Genomic DNA, 20,972 nt, shown 5'->3' on the forward strand with positions numbered 1-20,972 from the left:
TATATATATATATATATATATATATATATATATACATGCGCGCGCGCGCGCGCGCGCGCGCGCGCGCGCGCGCGCGCGCGCGCGCGCGCGCGCGCGCGCGCGCGCGCGCGCGCGCGCGCGCGCGCGCGCGCGCGCGCGCGCGCGCGCGCGCGCGCGCGCGCGCGCGCGCGCGCGCGCGCGCGCGCGCGCGCGCGCGCGCGCGCGCGCGCGCGCGCGCGCGCGCGCGCGCGCGCGCGCGCGCGCGCGCGCGCTGTGTGTGTGTGTGTGTGTGTGTGTGTGTGTGTGTGTGTGTGTGTGTGTGTGTGTGTGTGTGTGTGTGTGTGTGTGTGTGTATATATATATATATATATATATATATATATATATATATATATATATATATATATGTATGGGGGTGGGGGGTATTTACCAGGGGGGATTTTCCACGGGGGCTATTTTCCGCGAGAGGTATTTTTTTTTTTTTGGGGGGGGGGTAATCTTCGGGGGAGGGAAACGCCTAGAACCATTCTTGTTACCTGCATCCATTAGTAGGGCCTATTAGGTCAAAATTAAATTTGATAAAAATTAGTAGCTAAAACTTTTGCTGCACCTATTGAGTTTTCTTCTTCAACGTGATTGACACCGCTACTGGGGTCACAGTAGCTGAAACACTTTACACGACATTAGACCCAGTGGTCTAGTTGAATATTTTCATCATGATCACAATGAAAAAATCTACCTCCCCTGTAACACTTTGACTTTATCATTAAGGGAGGAGGAGGCTCCACTTTTGACACATATTGAGGTGAGGCTAAATTATTTTTGCACATCCTAAAAAAATTGTATCCGAGATAAGAGAGGAAATCAAAAGATAAAGACTAAAAAGCCTAGTCTGTAAGCCGCCTATAACAAACAAACTATGCTTATAACAAATATGCTTACAAAAAAACAACTACCATTATAAGCCGCCTATGCTTATAAAAAAGTATATTTCATCCGATAATAACATTGGTTTTCTTTCCAGACAATGAGATGTAACAAAAGCTTATGACACCAACGCCAATGCCTCCGTGGTTCAACTTGCTACTCCTGCCGGTTGTTCTATCTCTGGTAGAAGACTCAAGAACCTTGATACGAATACCAGGTGATATCGTTCTCGGTGGCCTCTTCCCAATGCATGAGCATGATTCTCGCTTTCGAGATAAGCCATGTGGAGCAGTCAAGGAAGAAAAGGGGGTCCACAGGCTGGAAGCAATGCTTTATGCTCTGGATTTAATTAATAAAGACAAAAATATACTACCTAATATAACTCTTGGAGCTGTGATAATGGATACTTGTTCTAGTGACACCTATGCCCTGGAAAAAAGTATGGAGTTTGTGAGATCCTACATGAATAAGGTAAGTAATTAATCAAAACACGTTTTGAGAATAACTTTTTGGTGTTTTCATTGAAAAAAAAGAAAACAATGAAATTGCCCGTCCCCCTCCTCTTGATTTTGAAAAGTTTTTTTTTTTTGTATCTTCATCGAGGGATATCTGTTTTCGCATTTTGTTAGAAAAAAAATCTAAAAATATCAAAATTGCCCATTCCATTTATTTTGATTTTTTTTTTTTTTATTTTCATCGAGAAATTCTTTTTTTGTCATTATCTTTTAAAAAAAAAAAAATATTCCCTCTCCGTTGATAAAAAAAAAAATTTTTTGTTGAGAAACGCCTTTTTTATTATTTTTTTGAAAAAAAAAACGAAAGAACAACATGATTGGGGCCATCCTGGTTTTGCAAAATATTCTATTTCTTTTCATAGAGAAATACCTTCTTTTTCACATTTTATTTGAAGAAAATACAACAAAATTGAATTCCCACACCCTATCCTGCCCTGGAATCGATGTTTTTTTGAACGAAGTTTGAACTTTTACCCCGGAGATATGACAATTTTTTTTTCTATTATAAATTGCATTTTTTTTTTAATGATCCTCATTATTCTTTCTCCGCTCCCAGCCGGGCTAAGCATCCCTGAAAAAAAAAAAAAAAAAACACCCGGAATACGTTCCAAACGCAAACTCCTTTTCTCACTAAATTTTGTCTCTATTTTAAACTTTTTAACTAAAATAATTAACTCCTAAGGGACCTGACTCTAGTCCTTTTTTTCAAAAAGACGCGTATTTGTAATCAGGTCAGACTAAAACCTACCGCGTCATTGGCGCTTTACTGAAAACTATATGCGTCTTGAACAGTCTTGGAGTGTATAAACAAAATGAAATTAAATATTTGATAAACAGTGATATTAATTATTGGAAGATCCATCAGAGAATTTTATTCCACTGTAATTTTATTTTCATTTTCAATACTGTAAGAACTGGAAAAGATAATATTTGTAATATAATTCGGTTTCAGTGAAGCGCCAATGGCGCAGTAGTTCTTAGGTTTTTACAGTTAAGGAGGGGGGCAATATCCAAACTCTTGTTTGTAGTGAAACTATATTCGCCTTGGACACTCTTAGAAAGAACTAACAAATTAAACTGAATATTTGATGTATAATGATAGTAATTGTTAAAAGCTCATCGGTTCAAAATTTTACTGTAATTTCAATGTTTCTTTTCAATATTAAGCACAAAAGAAAATATTTTTAATATAATTCCTTTTCGGTAAAGCGCCAATGACGCAGTAGGTTATATTAGGGGCCCCTGATATAGCTTTCCCCCGTTGTTGGAAGATCCATCAGAGAATTTTATTCCACTGTAATTCTATTTTCATTTTCAATACTGTAAGAACTGGAAAAGATAATTACAGTGACTTTTACAGTGAGAGAAGGGGGCTATACCCAAACTCTTGTTTGTAGTGATTTTTGTTCGTTTCAAGCTGGATTTGCATGTTCAATTTAAGGTTCACTCGTTTTAAGATTTATCTATTGATTTATTTTAGTATCTATTGTATGTTTGTTTACATTTATTGTTTGACTTTTGACTCTCTAAAAATCACTTTTGACTCTTAAAAAAGACCTAGAAGTTTCGATTTTCAATCAAATGAGTCCCCTCCAAAGTTCATACGACCACCCCTTCCACAAACACCTTATATTCTATAATAGAAGCCTTAACTGTTAACGATGGACTGCTAGTATAACTTACAGCCCTTTCCCACAGGGCTGGGGGGGATGCAAACCCAGAACCGCAGCTGTTTGACATTTGGATGATTTTGAACAAAATAGCTAACTCAAAATTTTGATCGGAAGTATTTAGAATAAAATGGCGGGGGGGGGGGGATTGCTTACCGTCCGATTATTCTTGACTTTTAAAAACTGAGCTAGAACTTTCAATTTAAATCGAATGAGCAATCGAATGATACATTTGGGGAAAAGCGGCGTGGAGGGGGGGGGGCTAGTTGCAGTCCGATTTGTTTTGACTCTTAAAAAATGAACTAGAACTTTCACATTCCAATCAAATGAGCCCTCTCTGAAGTTTAAGAACATCCCTTCCATAAGTATCATATGTACCCCCAGGGCATAACTTACAACGCCTGCTTCCGTGCCCTAGGGGATTGTGTCAACACAGGAAATTTTGTTATCTGACCTTTGATCTATTTTTAACAAAATGAATATCTCAAAATTTATATCTGATGCATTTGAGGGGAAAAGGGCGTGAGAGGCTAGCTGCCCTCCCATTACTTTTGACTCATAAGGAGTGAATTACAACTTTCAGTTTTCAATCAAATGAGCCCTCAATGAAGTTTAGACGTGCATCCCTTCCATAGCAGCCATATATGCCCCCAGGGCAAAACTAACAACTTCTGCCACTGGACCCTGGGGGAGGGGGGGCTGTACCGACACCGGTGTTTTTGTTATCTGAAATATGAACTATTTTTAACAAAATGTCTATCTCAAAATTTTTATCTGAGACATTTGGGGGAAAAGGGAGGGGGGCTTGCTGCCCTCTGATTGCTTTTCACTTATAAAAAGTAAACTAGAACTTTCAATTTCCAATCAAGTGAGCCCTCTTTGAAGTTTATATGAGCATCCATTTCATAAGAACCTTATTTGCACCCAGGGCATGACTTGCAACGCCTGACCCAGGGCCCTGGGGGGAGGGTTGAGTCGATATTAGAGTTTTGTTATCTGACCTTTGAATTATTTTTAACAAAATGGCTATCTCAAGATTTTTATATGATGCGATTGAGAAAAAAGTGCGTGAAGGAGGGGGGGGGGGCTAATTGCCGTCCGATCTCTTTTGACTCTGAAAAAGTGAGCTAGAACTTTTAATTTTCAACCAAATGAGCCCTCTTGGAAGTTTTTGCGAGCATCCTTTCTATAAGAACCATATTTACCCCCAGGGTATAGCTTACAAAGCCTATCCCCGGGCCCTGGGGGCTTGTGTCGACCCAGAAGCTGTTGTTACATGATCTTTGAACTATTTTAACAAAATGCCTAGCTCGAAATTTTATCGGATGTACTTGAGTAACAAGGCGTGGGGAGGGGGGGTTGGCTATAAGCGCTCCTATCGCTTTTGACTCTTAAAAATGGCACTAGAAGTCTCAATTTCCAATCGAATGAGCCCCTTTTGAAGTTTATACGACAACCCCCTCCAAATGAAGTGCCACTGGAAAAAACTAAATAAGTAATAAATAATAAAGTATTGGAGCAATAAATAATACAGCACTGGAGCCGTATGGCCTTTACTATTTTTATTTCTATTTCTATTTTATTTCTATTTCAATTTCTATTAATTCTAATTTATTTCTTTTTTATTCCTCTTTTATTTTTATCGGATGTATTTGGGAGGAAAAGGACGTGAGGGGGGGGGGGCTAGTTGCCCTCCGATCCCTTTTGACTTTTAAAAAGAGCACTAGAACTCTCGATTTCCTATCGAAAGAGCGTCTTTTGAATTTTATACGACGACTCCTTCCATATAGTGAGCCTCTGGGAAAAAAAACAAACAAAAAAACAATAAAATATTGGAGCCGTATGGCCTTTACCATAGGCAATGCTATAGCGTTGCCTCTGATACAAATTAAATTAAAAAAACAAACAGGCTTTTTCAACTAAAAGTAAGGAACAACATTCAAACTTAAAACGAAAAGAAATTATAAGAGCGAAGTGTTGAGGAGAGGCAATCCCCTTTATATATGTAATAATTTCTGTTCGTTTTAAGATTTAATGTTGCTCCTTACTTTCAGTTGAAAATACTTGTTTTTTATTTAATTTCTGATTGTTTTTTAAATGGTGCCAGGAAATCTGGCCCCACCTCCACGGAGAAACCCCCTCCCTACGGAAAAATCCTCTTGAAAATTCAATCCTGGTGAAAATTTATCCCGCAAAATTACTCTTAACCACTCTTCGCATAAAGTTAAGACGGAAAAGAGAAAGCAAGAAATATAAAAATAATTTTGCATAAGAATTCTGGCAAATTCCCCCAGTGTGTAATTTCCCTGACAAGTTCACTCCCTGGAAACTTCCCTCCGTGGGGAAAATCCTCCTGTGGAAAAACACCCAGCAGAAATGTTGCCCCCCCCCCCTACCGAAAATGTATGACTACATCCCAATAAAAAATACTATGCACAAAACAATGGGGAAATTTTATAACTTAAAGACCTTTCCCCTGGGACTGTGGGAGGGATCATGTTATACCCAAACGCATAGTTATTAGGCCGTTGAACTATGATGAACAAAATGGCTGTCTAAAATTTTGATCGGACGATATTGGGAAAAAAGGAGTGGAAAGGGGCCCAGTTGCCCTCCAATTTTTTGGTCACTTAAAAAGGGCACTAGAACTTTTAATTGCCGTTCGAATGAGCCCCTTCAGTTATTCTAGGACCACTGGGTCTATACAATCCCCCCTGGGTAAAAAAAACAAAAAAAAACAACATATAAATACGCATCCGTGATCTTTCTTCTGGCCAAAAATCCAAAATTCCACAATTTTGTAGACAGAAGCTTGAAGCCTAAACACTAGGGGTCGCTGATAGTAGTATAGCTATAATGATTCCGACGGGGGTGTCTCCCCATATAGCTATAATGATAAGTAGCGCACAGACCCCGCATATAGCTATAATGATTCCGAGCAGAGTGTCTCCCACCAATACAAGCAGAAAGTATAATGACCGGATTCAACTACCGTGAAAATTCGTGCTGATCTCTGTTCAAAGTGCGTGATGTTTTCATGGTAGTGATTCGTTTCCTTTGTATGAAGTTGTGGAATTCTCTTAGTAAATTAATTTGTTTAATTAATTTACATAAATTAATTTATTATTAATTAATCTACATAATTACATTAATTAATTCTTTCTTTTTTTTTAACAGTTTTTTTTTAATTTTTTTTTACATGTCTTCGAATGAGATGAAACATACTTAAATTCAGTAGTGTTTTGTCGTGGTTTACCTTGTCAAAATAACATTCTCTTAATTTTTTCGAATTTCATTTTTAATTTCTTTCACTGAAATACAAGATTTTTATTATTTCAGTAGTTTTTTGTAGTAGCTTAACTTGTCACAGTTAGATTCTCTTGATTTTTTCAAAGTCTATTTTAGCTTTATTTCATTGAAATGAAAGAGTTGGATTATTTCAGTAGTGTTTTTTCATGGTTTACCTTGTCGCAGTTACATTCTATTGATTTTTCAAGGTTCATTTTGGATTTCTTTCGTGAAAAGCAAGATTTGGATTGTTTCAGTAGTGTTTTGTTGTGCTTTACCATTTCATAGTTACATTCTCTTTATTTTTCAAAGTTCATTTGAATTTCTTTCGTTGAAATTAAAGAGATGGAATATTTCAGTAGTGTTTGTCGTGGTTTACCGTGTCACAGTTACATTCTCTTGATTTTTTCAATGCTAATTTTGGATTTCTTTCCTTCAAATGCTAGAGTTGGAATATTTCAGTAGTGTTTTGTCGTGGTTTACCTTGTCACAGTTACATTCACTTAATTTTTCAAAGATCATTTTGAATTTCTTTCATTGAAATGCAAGAGTTGGATTATTTCAGTAGTGTTTTGTCGTGGTTTACCTTGTCACAGTTACATTCTCTTGATTTTTCAAAGTTCATTTTGAATTTTTTTCGTGAAAAGCAAGAGTTGGAATATTTCAGTAGTGTTTCGTCGTGGTTTACCATTTCACAGTTACATTCTCTTGATTTTTCAAAGTTCATTTTGAATTTCTTTCATGAAATGCAAGAGTTGGAATATTTCAGTAGTGTTTTATCGTGATTTACCTTGTCCCAGTTACATTCTCTTGATTTTTCAAAGTTCATTTTGAATTTCTTTCCTTGAAATGCAAGACTTGGAATATTTCAATAGTTTTTTGTCGTTGTTTACTTCGTCAAAGTTACATTATATTGATTTTTCAAAGTTCATTTTGGATTTCTTTCCATGAAATGCAAGAGTTGGAATATTTCAGTAGTGTTTTGTCATGGTTTTCCATGTCACAGTTACATTCTCTTGATTTTTAAAAGTTCATTTTTGGATTTCTTTCTTTGAAATGTAAGAGTTGGAATATTTCAGTAGTGTGTTGTCGTGGTTTACCCTGTCACACTTACATTTTCTTAATTTTTCAAAGTTTATTTTGGATTTCTATCTTTGAAATGCAAGAGTTGGATTATTTCAGTAATGTTTTGTCGTGGTTTACCATGTCACAGTTACATTCTCTTGATTTTTCAAAGTTCATTTTGGATTTTTTTCGTTGAAATGCAAGAGTTGGAATATTTGAGTAGTGATTTGTTGTGGTTTACAATCTCAAAGTTACATTCTCTTGATTTTTGAAAGTTCATTTTTTATTTCTTTCGTTGAGATGCAAGAGTTGGAATATTTCAGTAGGGTTTTGTCGTGGTTTACCTTGTCACAGTTACATTCTCTTGATTTTTCAAAGTTCATTTTGAATTTCTTTCGTGAAATGCAAGAGTTTGAATATTTATGTAGTGTTTTGTCGTTGTTTACCTTGTCACAGTGAAATTCTCTTGATTTTTCAAAGTTCATCTTGAATTTCTTTCGTTGAAATGCAAGAGTTGGAATATTTCAGTAGTGTTTTGTTGTGCTTTACATTGTCACAGTTACATTCTCTTGATTTTTCAAAGTTTGGATTTCTTTCGTAAAATGCAAGATTTGGAATATTTAAGTAGTGTTTTGTCATGGTTTACCATTTCACAGTTACATTCTCTTGATTTTTCAATATTCATTTTGAATTATTTTCGTGAATTGCAAGAGTTGGAATATTTTAGTAGTGTTTTGTAATGGTTTACCTTGTCAGAGCTACATTCTCTTGATTTTTCAAAGTTCATTTTGGATTTCTTTCATTGAAATGCATGAGTTGGAATATATCAGTAGTGTTTTGTCATGGTTTACTTTGTCAGAGTTACATTCTCTTGATTTTTTAAAGTTCATTTCGGATTTGTTTCCTTGAAATGCAAGAGTTGGAACACACACACAAACACACACACACAAACACACACACACACAAACACACACACACACAAACATACACACATGTTACCAAATTCCACATTATTGCACAGAAATACCAAAACTATAGGTTAGGTTAGGTTAGCCTATGTGTGCACTTGTACATAGCCTAACCGAATCTAACCTAACCTATGGTTTTGGTATTTCTGTGCAATAATTTGGAATTTGGTAACATGTGTGTATGCTTGTGTGTGTGTGTGTTTGTGTGTGTGTGTGTGTTTGTGCGTGTGTTCCAACAATTGCATTTCAAGGAAAGAAATCCGAAATGAACTTTGAAAAATCAAGAGAATGTAACTCTGACAAGGTAAATCTTGACAAAACACTAGTGAAATATTCAATCTCATACATTTCAACGAAAGGAATCCAAAATGAACTGAGCAAAATCGAGAGAATGTAACTGTGAAATGGTAAACCATGACAGAAATCTACGAAAATATTCCAACTCTTGCATTTCACGAAGGAAATTCAAAATGAACTTTGAAAAATCAAGAAATTGCAACTGTGAAATGGTAAACCATGACAAAACACTACTTAAATATTCCAACTCTTGCATTTTACGAAAGAAATCCAAACTTTGAAAAATCAAGAGAATGTAACTGTGACAAGGTAAAGCACAACAAAACACTAATGAAATATTCCAACTCTTGCATTTCAACGAAAGAAATTAAAGATGAACTTTGAAAAATCAAGAGAATATCACTGTGACAAGGTAAACCACGACAAAACACTACTGAAACATTCCAACTCTTGCATTTCACGAAAGAAATTCAAAATGAACTTTGAAAAATCAAGAGAATGTAACTGTGAAAAGGTAAACCACGACAAAAACACTACTGAAATATTCCAACTCTTGCATTTCAACGACAGAAATCCAAAATGAACTTTGAAAAATCCAGAGAATGTAACTGTGACAAGGTAAACCAGGACAAGACACTACTAAAATATTCCAACTCTTGCATTTCAATGAAATAAATTCAAAATGAACATTAGAAAATCAAGAGAATGTAACTATGACAAGGTAAAGCACAACAAAACACTACTGAAATATTCCAACTCTTGCATTTCAACGATAGAAATTCAAGATGAACTTTGAAAAATCAAGAGAATATAACTGTGACAAGGTAAACCACGACAAAACACTACTAATTATTCCAACTCTTGCATTTCACGAAAGAAATTCAAAAAGAACTTTGAAAAATCAAGAGAATGTAACTGTGACAAGGTAAACCACGACAAAAACACTACTTAAATATTCCAACTCTTGCATTTCAACGACAGAAATCCAAAATGAACTTTGAAAAATCAAGAGAATGTAACTGTGACAAGGTAAACCACGACAAGACACTACTAAAATATTCCAACTCTAGCATTTCAATGAAAGAAATTCAAGATGAACTTTGAAAAATCAAGAAAATGTAACTGTGACAAGGTAAAGCACAACAAAACACTACTGAAATATTCCAACTCTGGCATTTCAACGAAAGAAATCCAAATTGAACTTTGAAAAATTAAGAAAATGTAACTGTGACAAGGTAAACCACGACAAAACACTACTGAAATATTCCAACTCTTGCATTTCAACGAAAGAAATTCAAAAAGACCTTTGAAAAAATCAAGAGAATGTAACTGTGACAAGGTAAAGCACAACAAAACACTACTTAAATATTCCAACTCTTGCATTTCACGAAAGAAATTCAAAATGAACTTTGAAGAATCAAGAGAATGTAACTGTGACAAGGTTAACCATGACAATACACTACTAAAATATTCCAACTCTTGCATTTCAAAGAAAGAAATTCAAAATGAACTTTGAAAAATCGAGAGAATGTAACTCTGACAAGGTAAAGCACAACAAAACATTACTGAAATATTCCAACTCTTGCATTTCAACGAAAGAAATTCAAGATGAACTTTGAAAAATCAAGAGAATGTAACTGTGACAAGGTAAACCACGACAAAACATTACTGAAATATTCCAACTCTTGCATTTCAACGAAAGAAGTTCAAGATGAACTTTGAAAAATCAAGAGAATGTAACTGTGACAAGGTAAAGCACAACAAAACACTACTTAAATATTCAAACTCTTGCATTTCAAGACAGAAATCCAAAAATAACTTTGAAAAAATCAAGAGAATGTAACTGTGACAAGGTAAAGCACAACAAAACACTACTTAAATATTCCAACTCTTGCATTTCAATGAAAGAAATCCAAAATGAAAATTGAAAAATCAAGAGAATGTAACTGTGACAAGGTAAACCACGACAAAAACACTACTGAAATATTACAACTCTTGAATTTCAACGAAAGAAATCCAAAATGAACTTTGAAAAATCAAGAGAATGTAACCGTGATAAGGTAAACCACAACAAGACACTACTAAAATATTCCAACTCTTGCATTTCAATGAAAGAAATTCAAAATGAACTTTGAAAAATCAAGAGAATGTAAAAATCCAAAATGAACTTTGAAAAATCAAGAGAATGTAACTGTGACAAGGTAAAGCACAACAAAACACTACTTAAATATTCCAACTCTTGCATTTCAACGAAAGAAATTCAAAATGAACTTTGAAAAATTAAGAAAAAGTAACTGTGACAAGGTAAACCACGACAAAACACTACTGAAATATTCCAACTCTTGCATTTCACGAAAGAAATTCAAAAGAAACTTTGAATAATTAAGAGAATATAACTGTGACAAGGTAAACCACGAAAAAAACACTACTGAAATATTCCAACTCTTGCATTTCAATGAAAGAAAGTTAAAATGAACTTTGAAAAATCAAGAGAATGTAACTGTGACAAGGTAAACCACGACAAGACACTACTAAAATATTCCAACTCTAGCATTTCAATGAAAGAAATCCAAAATGAACTTTTAAAAATCAAGAGAATGTAACTGTAACAAGGTAAAGTACAACAAAACACTACTGAAATATTCCAACTCTTGTATTTCAACGAAAGAAATCCAAAATGAACTTTGAAAAATCAAGAGAATGTAACTGTGACAAGGTAAACCACGACAAGACACTACTAAAATATTCCAACTCTTGCATTTCAATGAAAGAAATTCAAAAAGAACTTTGAAAAAATCAAGAGAATGTAACTGTGACAAGGTAAAGCACAACAAAACACTACTCAAATATTCCAACTCTTGCATTTCAGGAAAGAAATTCAAAATGAACTTTGAAAAATCAAGAGAATGTAATTGTGAAATGGTAAACCATGACAAAACACTACTAAAATATTCCAACTCTTGCATTTCACGAAAGAAATTCAAAATGAACTTTGAAAAATCAAGAGAATGTAACTGTGAAATGGTAAACCATGACAAAACACTACTTAAATATTCCAACTCTTGCATTTTACGAAAGAAATCCAAACTTTGAAAAATGAAGAGAATGTAACTGTGACAAGGAAAAGCACAACAAAACACTACTGAAATATTCCAACTCTTGCATTTCAACGATAGAAATTCAAGATGAACTTTGAAAAATCAAGAGAATGTAACTGTGACAAGGTAAACCACGACAAAACACTACTGAAATATTCCAACTCTTGCATTTCAACGAAAGAAATTCAAAAAGACCTTTGAAAAAATCAAGAGAATGTAACTGTGACAAGGTAAATCACGACAAAACATTACTGAAATATTCCAACTCTTGCATTTCAACGAAAGAAGTTCAAGATGAACTTTGAAAAATCAAGAGAATGTAACTGTGACAAGGTAAAGCACAACAAAACACTACTTAAATATTCCAACTCTTGCATTTCACGACAGAAATCCAAAAAGAACTTTTAAAAAATCAAGAGAATGTAACTGTGACAAGGTAAAGCACAAAAAAACACTACTTAAATATTCCAACTCTTTCATTTCAATGACAGAAATCCAAAATGAACTTTGAAAAATCAAGAGAATGTAACTGTGACAAGGTAAACCACGGCAAAAACACTACTGAAATATTCCAACTCTTGAATTTCAACGAAAGAAATCCAAAATGAACTTTGAAAAATCAAGAGAATGTAACCGTGATAAGGTAAACCACAACAAGACACTACTAAAATATTCCAACTCTTGCATTTCAATGAAAGAAATTCAAAATGAACTTTGAAAAATCAAGAGAATGTAAAAATCCAAAATGAACTTTGAAAAATCAAGAGAATGTAACTGTGACAAGGTAAAGCACAACAAAACACTACTTAAATATTCCAACTCTTGCATTTCAACGAAAGAAATTCAAAATGAACTTTGAAAAATAAAGAGAATGTAACTGTGACAAGGTAAACCACGACAAAACACTACTGAAATATTCCAACTCTTGCATTTCACGAAAGAAATTCAAAAGAAACTTTGAATAATTAAGAGAATATAACTGTGACAAGGTAAACCACGACAAAAACACTACTGAAATATTCCAACTCTTGCATTTCAATGAAAGAAAGTTAAAATGAACTTTGAAAAATCAAGAGAATGTAACTGTGACAAGGTAAACCACGACAAGACACTACTAAAATATTCCAACTCTAGCATTTCAATGAAAGAAATCCAAAATGAACTTTTAAAAATCAAGAGAATGTAACTGTGACAAGGTAAAGCACAACAAAACACTACCGAAATATTCCAACTCTTGCATTTCAACGAAAGAAATCCAAAATGAACTTTGAAAAATCAAGAGAATGTAATTGTGACAGGGTAAACCACGACAAGACACTACTAAAATATTCCAACTCTTGCATTTCAACGAAAGGAATTCAAAAAGAACTTAGAAAAAATCAAGAGAATGTAGCTGTGACAAGGTAAAGCACAACAAAACACTACTGAAATATTCCAACTCTTGCATTTCAGCAAAAGAAATTCAAAATGAACTTTGAAAAATCAAGAGAATGTAACTGTGACATGGTAAACCATGACAAAACACTACTAAAATATTCCAACTCTTGCATTTCACGAAAGAAATTCAAAATGAACTTTGAAAAATCAAGAGAATGTAACTGTGAAATGGTAAACCACGACAAAACACTACTTAAATATTCCAACTCTTGCATTTTACGAAAGAAATCCAAACTTTGAAAAATGAAGAGAATGTAACTGTGACAAGGAAAAGCACAACAAAACACTACTGAAATATTCGAACTCTTGCATTTCAACGAAAGAAATTCAAGTTGAACTTTGAAAAATCAAGAAAATGTCACTTTGACAATGTAGACCACGACAAAACACTACTGAAATATTCCATCTCTTTCATTTGAACGAAAGAAATCCAAAATCAAATTTAGAAAACCAAGAGAATATAACTATGTCAAAGTAAACTACGACATGACACTACTGAAATATCCCAACTGTAGCATTTCAATGAAAGAATTTCAAGATGAACTTTGAAAAATCAAGAAAATGTAACTGTGACAAGGTAAAGCACAACAAAACACTACTGAAATATTCCAACTCTGGCATTTCAACGAAAGAAATCCAAATTGAACTTTGAAAAATTAAGAAAATGTAACTGTGACAAGGTAGACCACGAAAAAACACTACTGAAATATTCCAACTCTTGCATTTCAACGAAAGAAATTCAAAAAGACCTTTGAAAAAATCAAGAGAATGAAACTGTGACAAGGTAAAGCACAACAAAACACTACTTAAATATTCCAACTCTTGCATTTCACGAAAGAAATTCAAAATGAACTTTGAAGAATCAAGAGAATGTAACTGTGACAAGGTTAACCACGACAAGACACTACTAAAATATTCCAACTCTTGCATTTCAAAGAAAGAAATTCAAAATGAACTTTGAAAAATCGAGAGAATGTAACTCTGACAAGGTAAAGCACAACAAAACATTACTGAAATATTCCAACTCTTGCATTTCAGCGAAAAAAATTCAAGATGAAATTTGAAAAATCAAGAGAATGTAACTGTGACAAGGTAAATCACGACAAAACATTACTGAAATATTCCAACTCTTGCATTTCAACGAAAGAATTTCAAGATGAACTTTGAAAAATCAAGAGAATGTAACTGTGACAAGGTAAAGCACAACAAAACACTACTTAAATATTCTAACTCTTGCATTTCACGACAGAAATCCAAAAAGAACTTTGAAAAAATAAAGAGAATGTAACTGTGACAAGGTAAATCACAAAAAAACACTACTGAAATATTCCAACTCTTTCATTTCAATGAAAGAAATCCAAAATGAACATTGAAAAATCAAGAGAATGTAACTGTGACAATGTAAACCACGGCAAAAACACTACTGAAATATTCCAACTCTTGCATTTCAACGAAAGAAATCCAAAATGAACTTTGAAAAATCAAGAGAATGTAACCGTGATAAGGTAAACCACAACAAGACACTACTAAAATATTCCAACTCTTGCATTTCAATGAAAGAAATTCAAAATGAACTTTAAAAAATCAAGAGAATGTTAAAATCCAAAATGAACTTTGAAAAATCAAGAGAATGTAACTGTGACAATGTAAAGCACAACAAAACACTACTTAAATATTCCAACTCTTGCATTTCAACGAAAGAAATACAAAATGAACTTTGAAAAATTAAGAAAAAGTAACTGTGACAAGGTAAACCACGACAAAACACTACTGAAATATTCCAACTCTTGCATTTCAAGAAAGAAATTCAAAAGAAACTTTGAATAATTAAGAGAATATAACTGTGACAAGGTAAACCACGACAAAAACACTACTGAAATATTCCAACTCTTGCATTTCAATGAAAGAAAGTTAAAATGAACTTTGAAAAATCAAGAGAATGTAACTGTGACAAGGTAAACCACGACAAGACACTACTAAAATATTCCAACTCTAGCATTTCAAAGAAAGAAATCCAAAATGAACTTTGAAAAATCAAGAGAATGTAACTGTGACAACGTAAACTACAACAAAACACTACCGAAATATTCCAACTCTTGCATTTTAACGAAAGAAATACACAACGAACTTTGAAAAATCAAGATAATGTAACTGTTACAATGTAAACCATGACAAGACACTACTGAAATAGTTCACTTCTTGCATTTCAAAGCTATGAATTAAAAATGAACTTTTAAAAAATCAAGATAATGTAGCTATGACATTGTAAAGCACAACAAAACACTACTGAAATATTCCAACTCTTGCATTTAAGCAAAAGAAATCCAAAATGAAATTTGAAAAATCAAGAGAATGTAACTGTGAAATGGTAAACCATGACAAAACACTACTAAAATATTCCAACTCTTGCATTTCACGAAAGAAATTCAAAATGAACTTTGAAAAATCAAGAGAATGTAACTGTGAAATGGTAAACCATGACAAAACACTACTTAAATATTCCAACTCTTGCATTTTACGAAAGAAATCCAAACTTTGAAAAATGAAGAGAATGTAACTGTGACAAGGAAAAGCACAACAAAACACTACTGAAATATTCCAACTCTTGCATTTCAAGGATAGAAATTCCAGATGAACTTTGAAAAATCAAAAGAATGTAACTGTGACAAGGTAAACCACGACATAACACTACTGAAATATTCCAACTCTTGCATTTCACGAAAGAAATTCAAAAAGAACTTTGAAAAATCAAGAGAATGTAACTGTGACAAGGTAAACCACGACAAAAAAACTACTTAAATATTCTAACTCTTGCATTTCAACGAAAGAAATCCAAAATGAACTTTGAAAAATCAAGAGAATGTAACTGTGACAAGGTAAACGACGACAAGACACTACTAAAATATTCCAACTCTAGCATTTCAATGAAAGAAATTCAAGATGAACTTTGAAAAATCAAGAGAATGTAACTGTGACAAGGTAAAGCACAACAAAACACTACTGAAATATTCCAACTCTTGCATTTCAACGAAAGAAATCCAAAATGACCTTTGAAAAATTAATAAAATGTAACTGTGACAAGGTAAACCACGACAAGACACTACTGAAAAATTCCAACTCTTGCATTTCAACGAAAGAAATTCAAAAAGAACTTTGAAAAAATTAAGAGAATGTAACTGTGACAAGGTAAAGCACAACAAAACACTACTTAAATATTGCAACTCTTGCATTTCACGAAAGAAATTCAAAATGAACTTTGAAAAATCAAGAGAATGTAACTGTGAAATGGTTAACCATGACAAAACACTACTTAAATATTCCAACTCTTGCATTTTACGACAGAAATCCATACATTGAAAAATCAAGAAAATGTAACTGTGACAAGGTAAAGCACAACAAAACACTACTGAAATATTCCAAATCTTGAATTTCTACGAAAGAAATTGAAGATGAACTTTGAAAAATCAAGAGAATGTCACAGTGACAAGGTAAACCACGACAAAACACTCCTGAAATATTCCAACTCTTGCATTTCACGAAAGAAATTCAAAATGAACTTTGAAAAATGAAGAGAATGTAACTGTGACAAGGTAAACAACGACAAAAACACTACTGAAATATTCCAACTCTTGCATTTCAACGAAAGAAATACAAAATGAACTTTGAAAAATCAAGAGAATGTAACTGTGACAAGGTAAACCACGACAAGACTCTACAAAAATATTCCAACTCTTGCATTTCAATGAAAGAAATTCAAAATGAACTTTAGAAAATCAAGAGAATATAACTGTGAAAAGGTAAAGCACAACAAAACACTACTGAAATATTCCAACTCTTGCATTTCAACGATAGAAATTCAAGATGAACTTTGAAAAATCAAGAGAATGTAACTGTGACAAGGTAAACCACGAAAAAATACTACTGAAATATTCCAACTCTTGCATTTCACGAAAGAAATTCAAAAAGAACTTTGAAAAAATTAAGAGAATATAACTGTGACAAGGTAAAGCACAACAAAACACTACTTAAATATTGCAACTCTTGCATTTCACGAAAGAAATTCAAAATGAACATTGAAAAATCAAGAGAATGTATCAGTGAAATGGTAAACCATGACAAAACACTACTTAAATATTCCAACTCTTGCATTTCAACGAAAGAAATTCAAAATGAACTTTGAAAAATTAAGAGAATGTAACTGTGACAAGGTAAACCACTACAAAACACTACTGAAATATTCCAACTCTTGCATTTCACGAAAGAAATTCAAAAGAAACTTTGAATAATTAAGAGAATATAACTGTGACAAGGTAAACCACGACAAAAACACTACTGAAATATTCCAACTCTTGCATTTCAATGAAAGAAAGTTAAAATGAACTTTTAAAAATAATGAGAATGTAACTGTGACAAGGTAATCCCCGACAAGACACTACTAAAATATTCCAACTCTAGCATTTCAATGAAAGAAATCCAAAATGAACTTTTAAAAATCAAGAGAATGTAACTGTGACAAGGTAAAGCACAACAAAACACTACTTAAATATTCCAACTCTTGCATTTCAACGAAAGAAATCCAAAATGAACTTTTAAAAATCAAGAGAATGTAACTGTGACAAGGTAAACCACGACAAGACACTACTGAAAAATTCCAACTCTTGCATTTCAACGAAAGAAATTCAAAATGAACTTTGAAAAAATCAAGAGAATGTAACTGTGACAAGGTAAAGCACAACAAAACACTACTTAAATATGCCAACTCTTGCATTTCAACGAAAGAAATTCAAAATGAACTTTGAAAAATCAAGAGAATGTAACTGTGAAATGTTAAACCATGACAAAACACTACTAAAATATTCCAACTCTTGCATTTCACGAAAGAAATTCAAAATGAACTTTGAAAAATCAAGAGAATGTAACTGTGAAATGGTAAACCATGACAAAACACTACTTAAATATTCCAACTCTTGCATTTTACGAAAGAAATCCAAACTTTGAAAAATGAAGAGAATGTAACTGTGACAAGGAAAAGCACAACAAAACACTACTGAAATATTCCAACTCTTTTATTTCAACGATAGAAATTCAAGATGAACTTTGAAAAATCAAGAGAATGTAACTGTGACAAGGTAAACCACGACAAAACACTACTGAAATATTCCAACTCTTGCATTTCACGAAAGAAATTTAAAAAGAACTTTGAAAAATCAAGAGAATGTAACTGTGACAAGGTAAACCACGACAAAAAAACTACTTAAATATTCTAACTCTTGCATTTCAACGAAAGAAATCCAAAATGAACTTTGAAAAATCAAGAGAATGTAACTGTGACAAGGTAAACGACGACAAGACACTACTAAAATATTCCAACTCTAGCATTTCAATGAAAGAAATTCAAGATGAACTTTGAAAAATCAAGAGAATGTAACTGTGACAAGGTAAACCACAACAAAATACTACTGAAATATTCCAACTCTTGCATTTCAACGAAAAAAATCCAAAATGACCTTTGAAAAATTAAGAAAATGTAACTGTGACAAGGTAAACCACGACAAAACACTACTGAGAAATTCCAACTCTTGCATTTCAACGAAAGAAATTCAAAAAGAACTTTGAAAAAATTAAGAGAATGTAACTGTGACAAGGTAAAGCACAACAAAACACTACTTAAATATTGCAACTCTTGCATTTCACGAAAGAAATTCAAAATGAACTTTGAAAAATCAAGAGAATGTAACTGTGAAATGGTAAACCATGACAAAACACTACTTAAATATTCCAACTCTTGCATTTTACGACAGAAATCCATACTTTGAAAAATCAAGAAAATGTAACTGTGACAAGGTAAAGCACAACAAAACACTACTTAAATATTCCAACTCTTGCATTTCAACGAAAGAAATTGAATATGAACTTTGAAAAATCAAGAGAATGTCACTGTGACAAGGTAAACCAGTAAAAAACACTCCTGAAATATTCCAACTCTTGCATTTCACGAAAGAAATTAAAAATTAACTTTGAAAAATGAAAAGAATGTAACTGTGACAAGGTAAACAACGACAAAAACACTACTGAAATATTCCAACTCTTGCATTTCAACGAAAGAAATACAAAATGAACTTTGAAAAATCAAGAGAATGTAACTGTGACAAGGTAAACCACGACAAGACTCTACAAAAATATTCCAACTCTTGCATTTCAATGAAAGAAATTCAAAATGAACTTTAGAAAATCAAGAGAATGTAACTGTGACAAGGTAAAGCACAACAAAACACTACTGAAATATTCCAACTCTTGCATTTCAACGATATAAATTCAAGATGAACTTTGAAAAATCAAAAGAATGTAACTGTGACAAGGTAAACCACGAAAAAATACTACTGAAATATTCCAACTCTTGCATTTCACGAAAGAAATTCAAAAAGAACTTTGAAAAAATTAAGAGAATATAACTGTGACAAGGTAAAGCACAACAAAACACTACTTAAATATTGCAACTCTTGCATTTCACGAAAGAAATTCAAAATGAACTTTGAAAAATCAAGAGAATGTAACTGTGAAATGGTAAAACATGACAAAACACTACTTAAATATTCCAACTCTTGCATTTTACGACAGAAATCCAATACTTTGAAAAATCAAGAAAATGTAACTGTGACAAGGTAAAGCACAACAAAACACTACTGAAATATTCCAACTCTTGCATTTCAACGAAAGAAATTAAAGATGAACTTTGAAAAATCAAGAGAATGTCACTGTGACAAGGTAAACCAGGACAAAACACTACTGAAATATTCCAACTCTTGCATTTCACAAAAGAAATTCAAAATAAACTTTGAAAAATCAAGAGAATGTAACTGTGACAAGGTAAACAACGACAAAAACACTAGTGAAATATTCCAACTCTTGCATTTCAACGAAAGAAATCCAAAATGAACTTTGAAAAATCAAGAGAATGTAACTGTGACAAGGTAAACCACGACAAGACTCTACAAAAATATTCCAACTCTTGCATTTCAATGAAATAAATTCAAAATGAACTTTAGAAAATCAAGAGAATGTAACTGTGACAAGGTAAAGCACAACAAAACACTACTGAAATATTCCAACTCTTGCATTTCAACGATAGAAATTCAAGATGAACTTTGAAAAATCAAGAGAATGTAACTGTGACAAGGTAAACCACGACAAAAACACTACTTAAATATTCCAACTCTTGCATTTCAACAAAAGAAATCCAAAATGAAATTTGAAAAATCAAGAGAATGTAATTGTGACAAGGTAAACGACGACAAGACACTACTAAAATATTCCAACTCTAGCATTTCAATTAAAGAAATTCAAGATGAACTTTGAAAAATCAAGAAAATGTAACTGTGACAAGGTAAAGCACAACAAGATACTACTGAAATATTCCAACTCTTGCATTTCAACGAAAAAAATCCAAAATGACCTTTGAAAAATTAAGAAAATGTAACTGTGACAAGGTAAACCACGACAAGACACTACTGAGATATTCCAACTCTTGCATTTCAACGAAAGAAATTCAAAAAGAACTTTGAAAAAATTAAGAGAATGTAACTGTGACAAGGTAAAGCACAACAAAACACTACTTAAATATTCCAACTCTTGCATTTCACAAAGGAAATTCAAAATGAACTTTGAAAAATCAAGAGAATGTAACTGTGAAATGGTTAACCATGACAAAACACTACTTAAATATTCCAA

General features: G+C 33.0%; 1 protein-coding gene across 2 annotated transcripts in view; it reads left to right on the forward strand.

The window, feature by feature from the left end:
* Window positions 1-20,972, forward strand: part of LOC148954103 (metabotropic glutamate receptor 8-like) — a 437,295-nt gene that overhangs the window by 58,081 nt on the left and 358,242 nt on the right. For both annotated transcript variants that reach the window (XM_089085905.1, XM_089085904.1), the window contains exon 2: window positions 1,004-1,377. In XM_089085905.1, the coding sequence (XP_088942031.1) occupies window positions 1,027-1,377 (351 nt within the window). In that variant the 5' untranslated portion in view covers window positions 1,004-1,026. The remainder of the gene's footprint in view (window positions 1-1,003; window positions 1,378-20,972) is intronic.

The sequence above is a fragment of the Artemia sp. Qi Xiang Cuo genome, chromosome 3 (genome assembly GCF_049724085.1).
Source record: "Artemia sp. Qi Xiang Cuo chromosome 3, ASM4972408v1, whole genome shotgun sequence".
NCBI classification, from domain to species: domain Eukaryota; kingdom Metazoa; phylum Arthropoda; class Branchiopoda; order Anostraca; family Artemiidae; genus Artemia; species Artemia sp. Qi Xiang Cuo.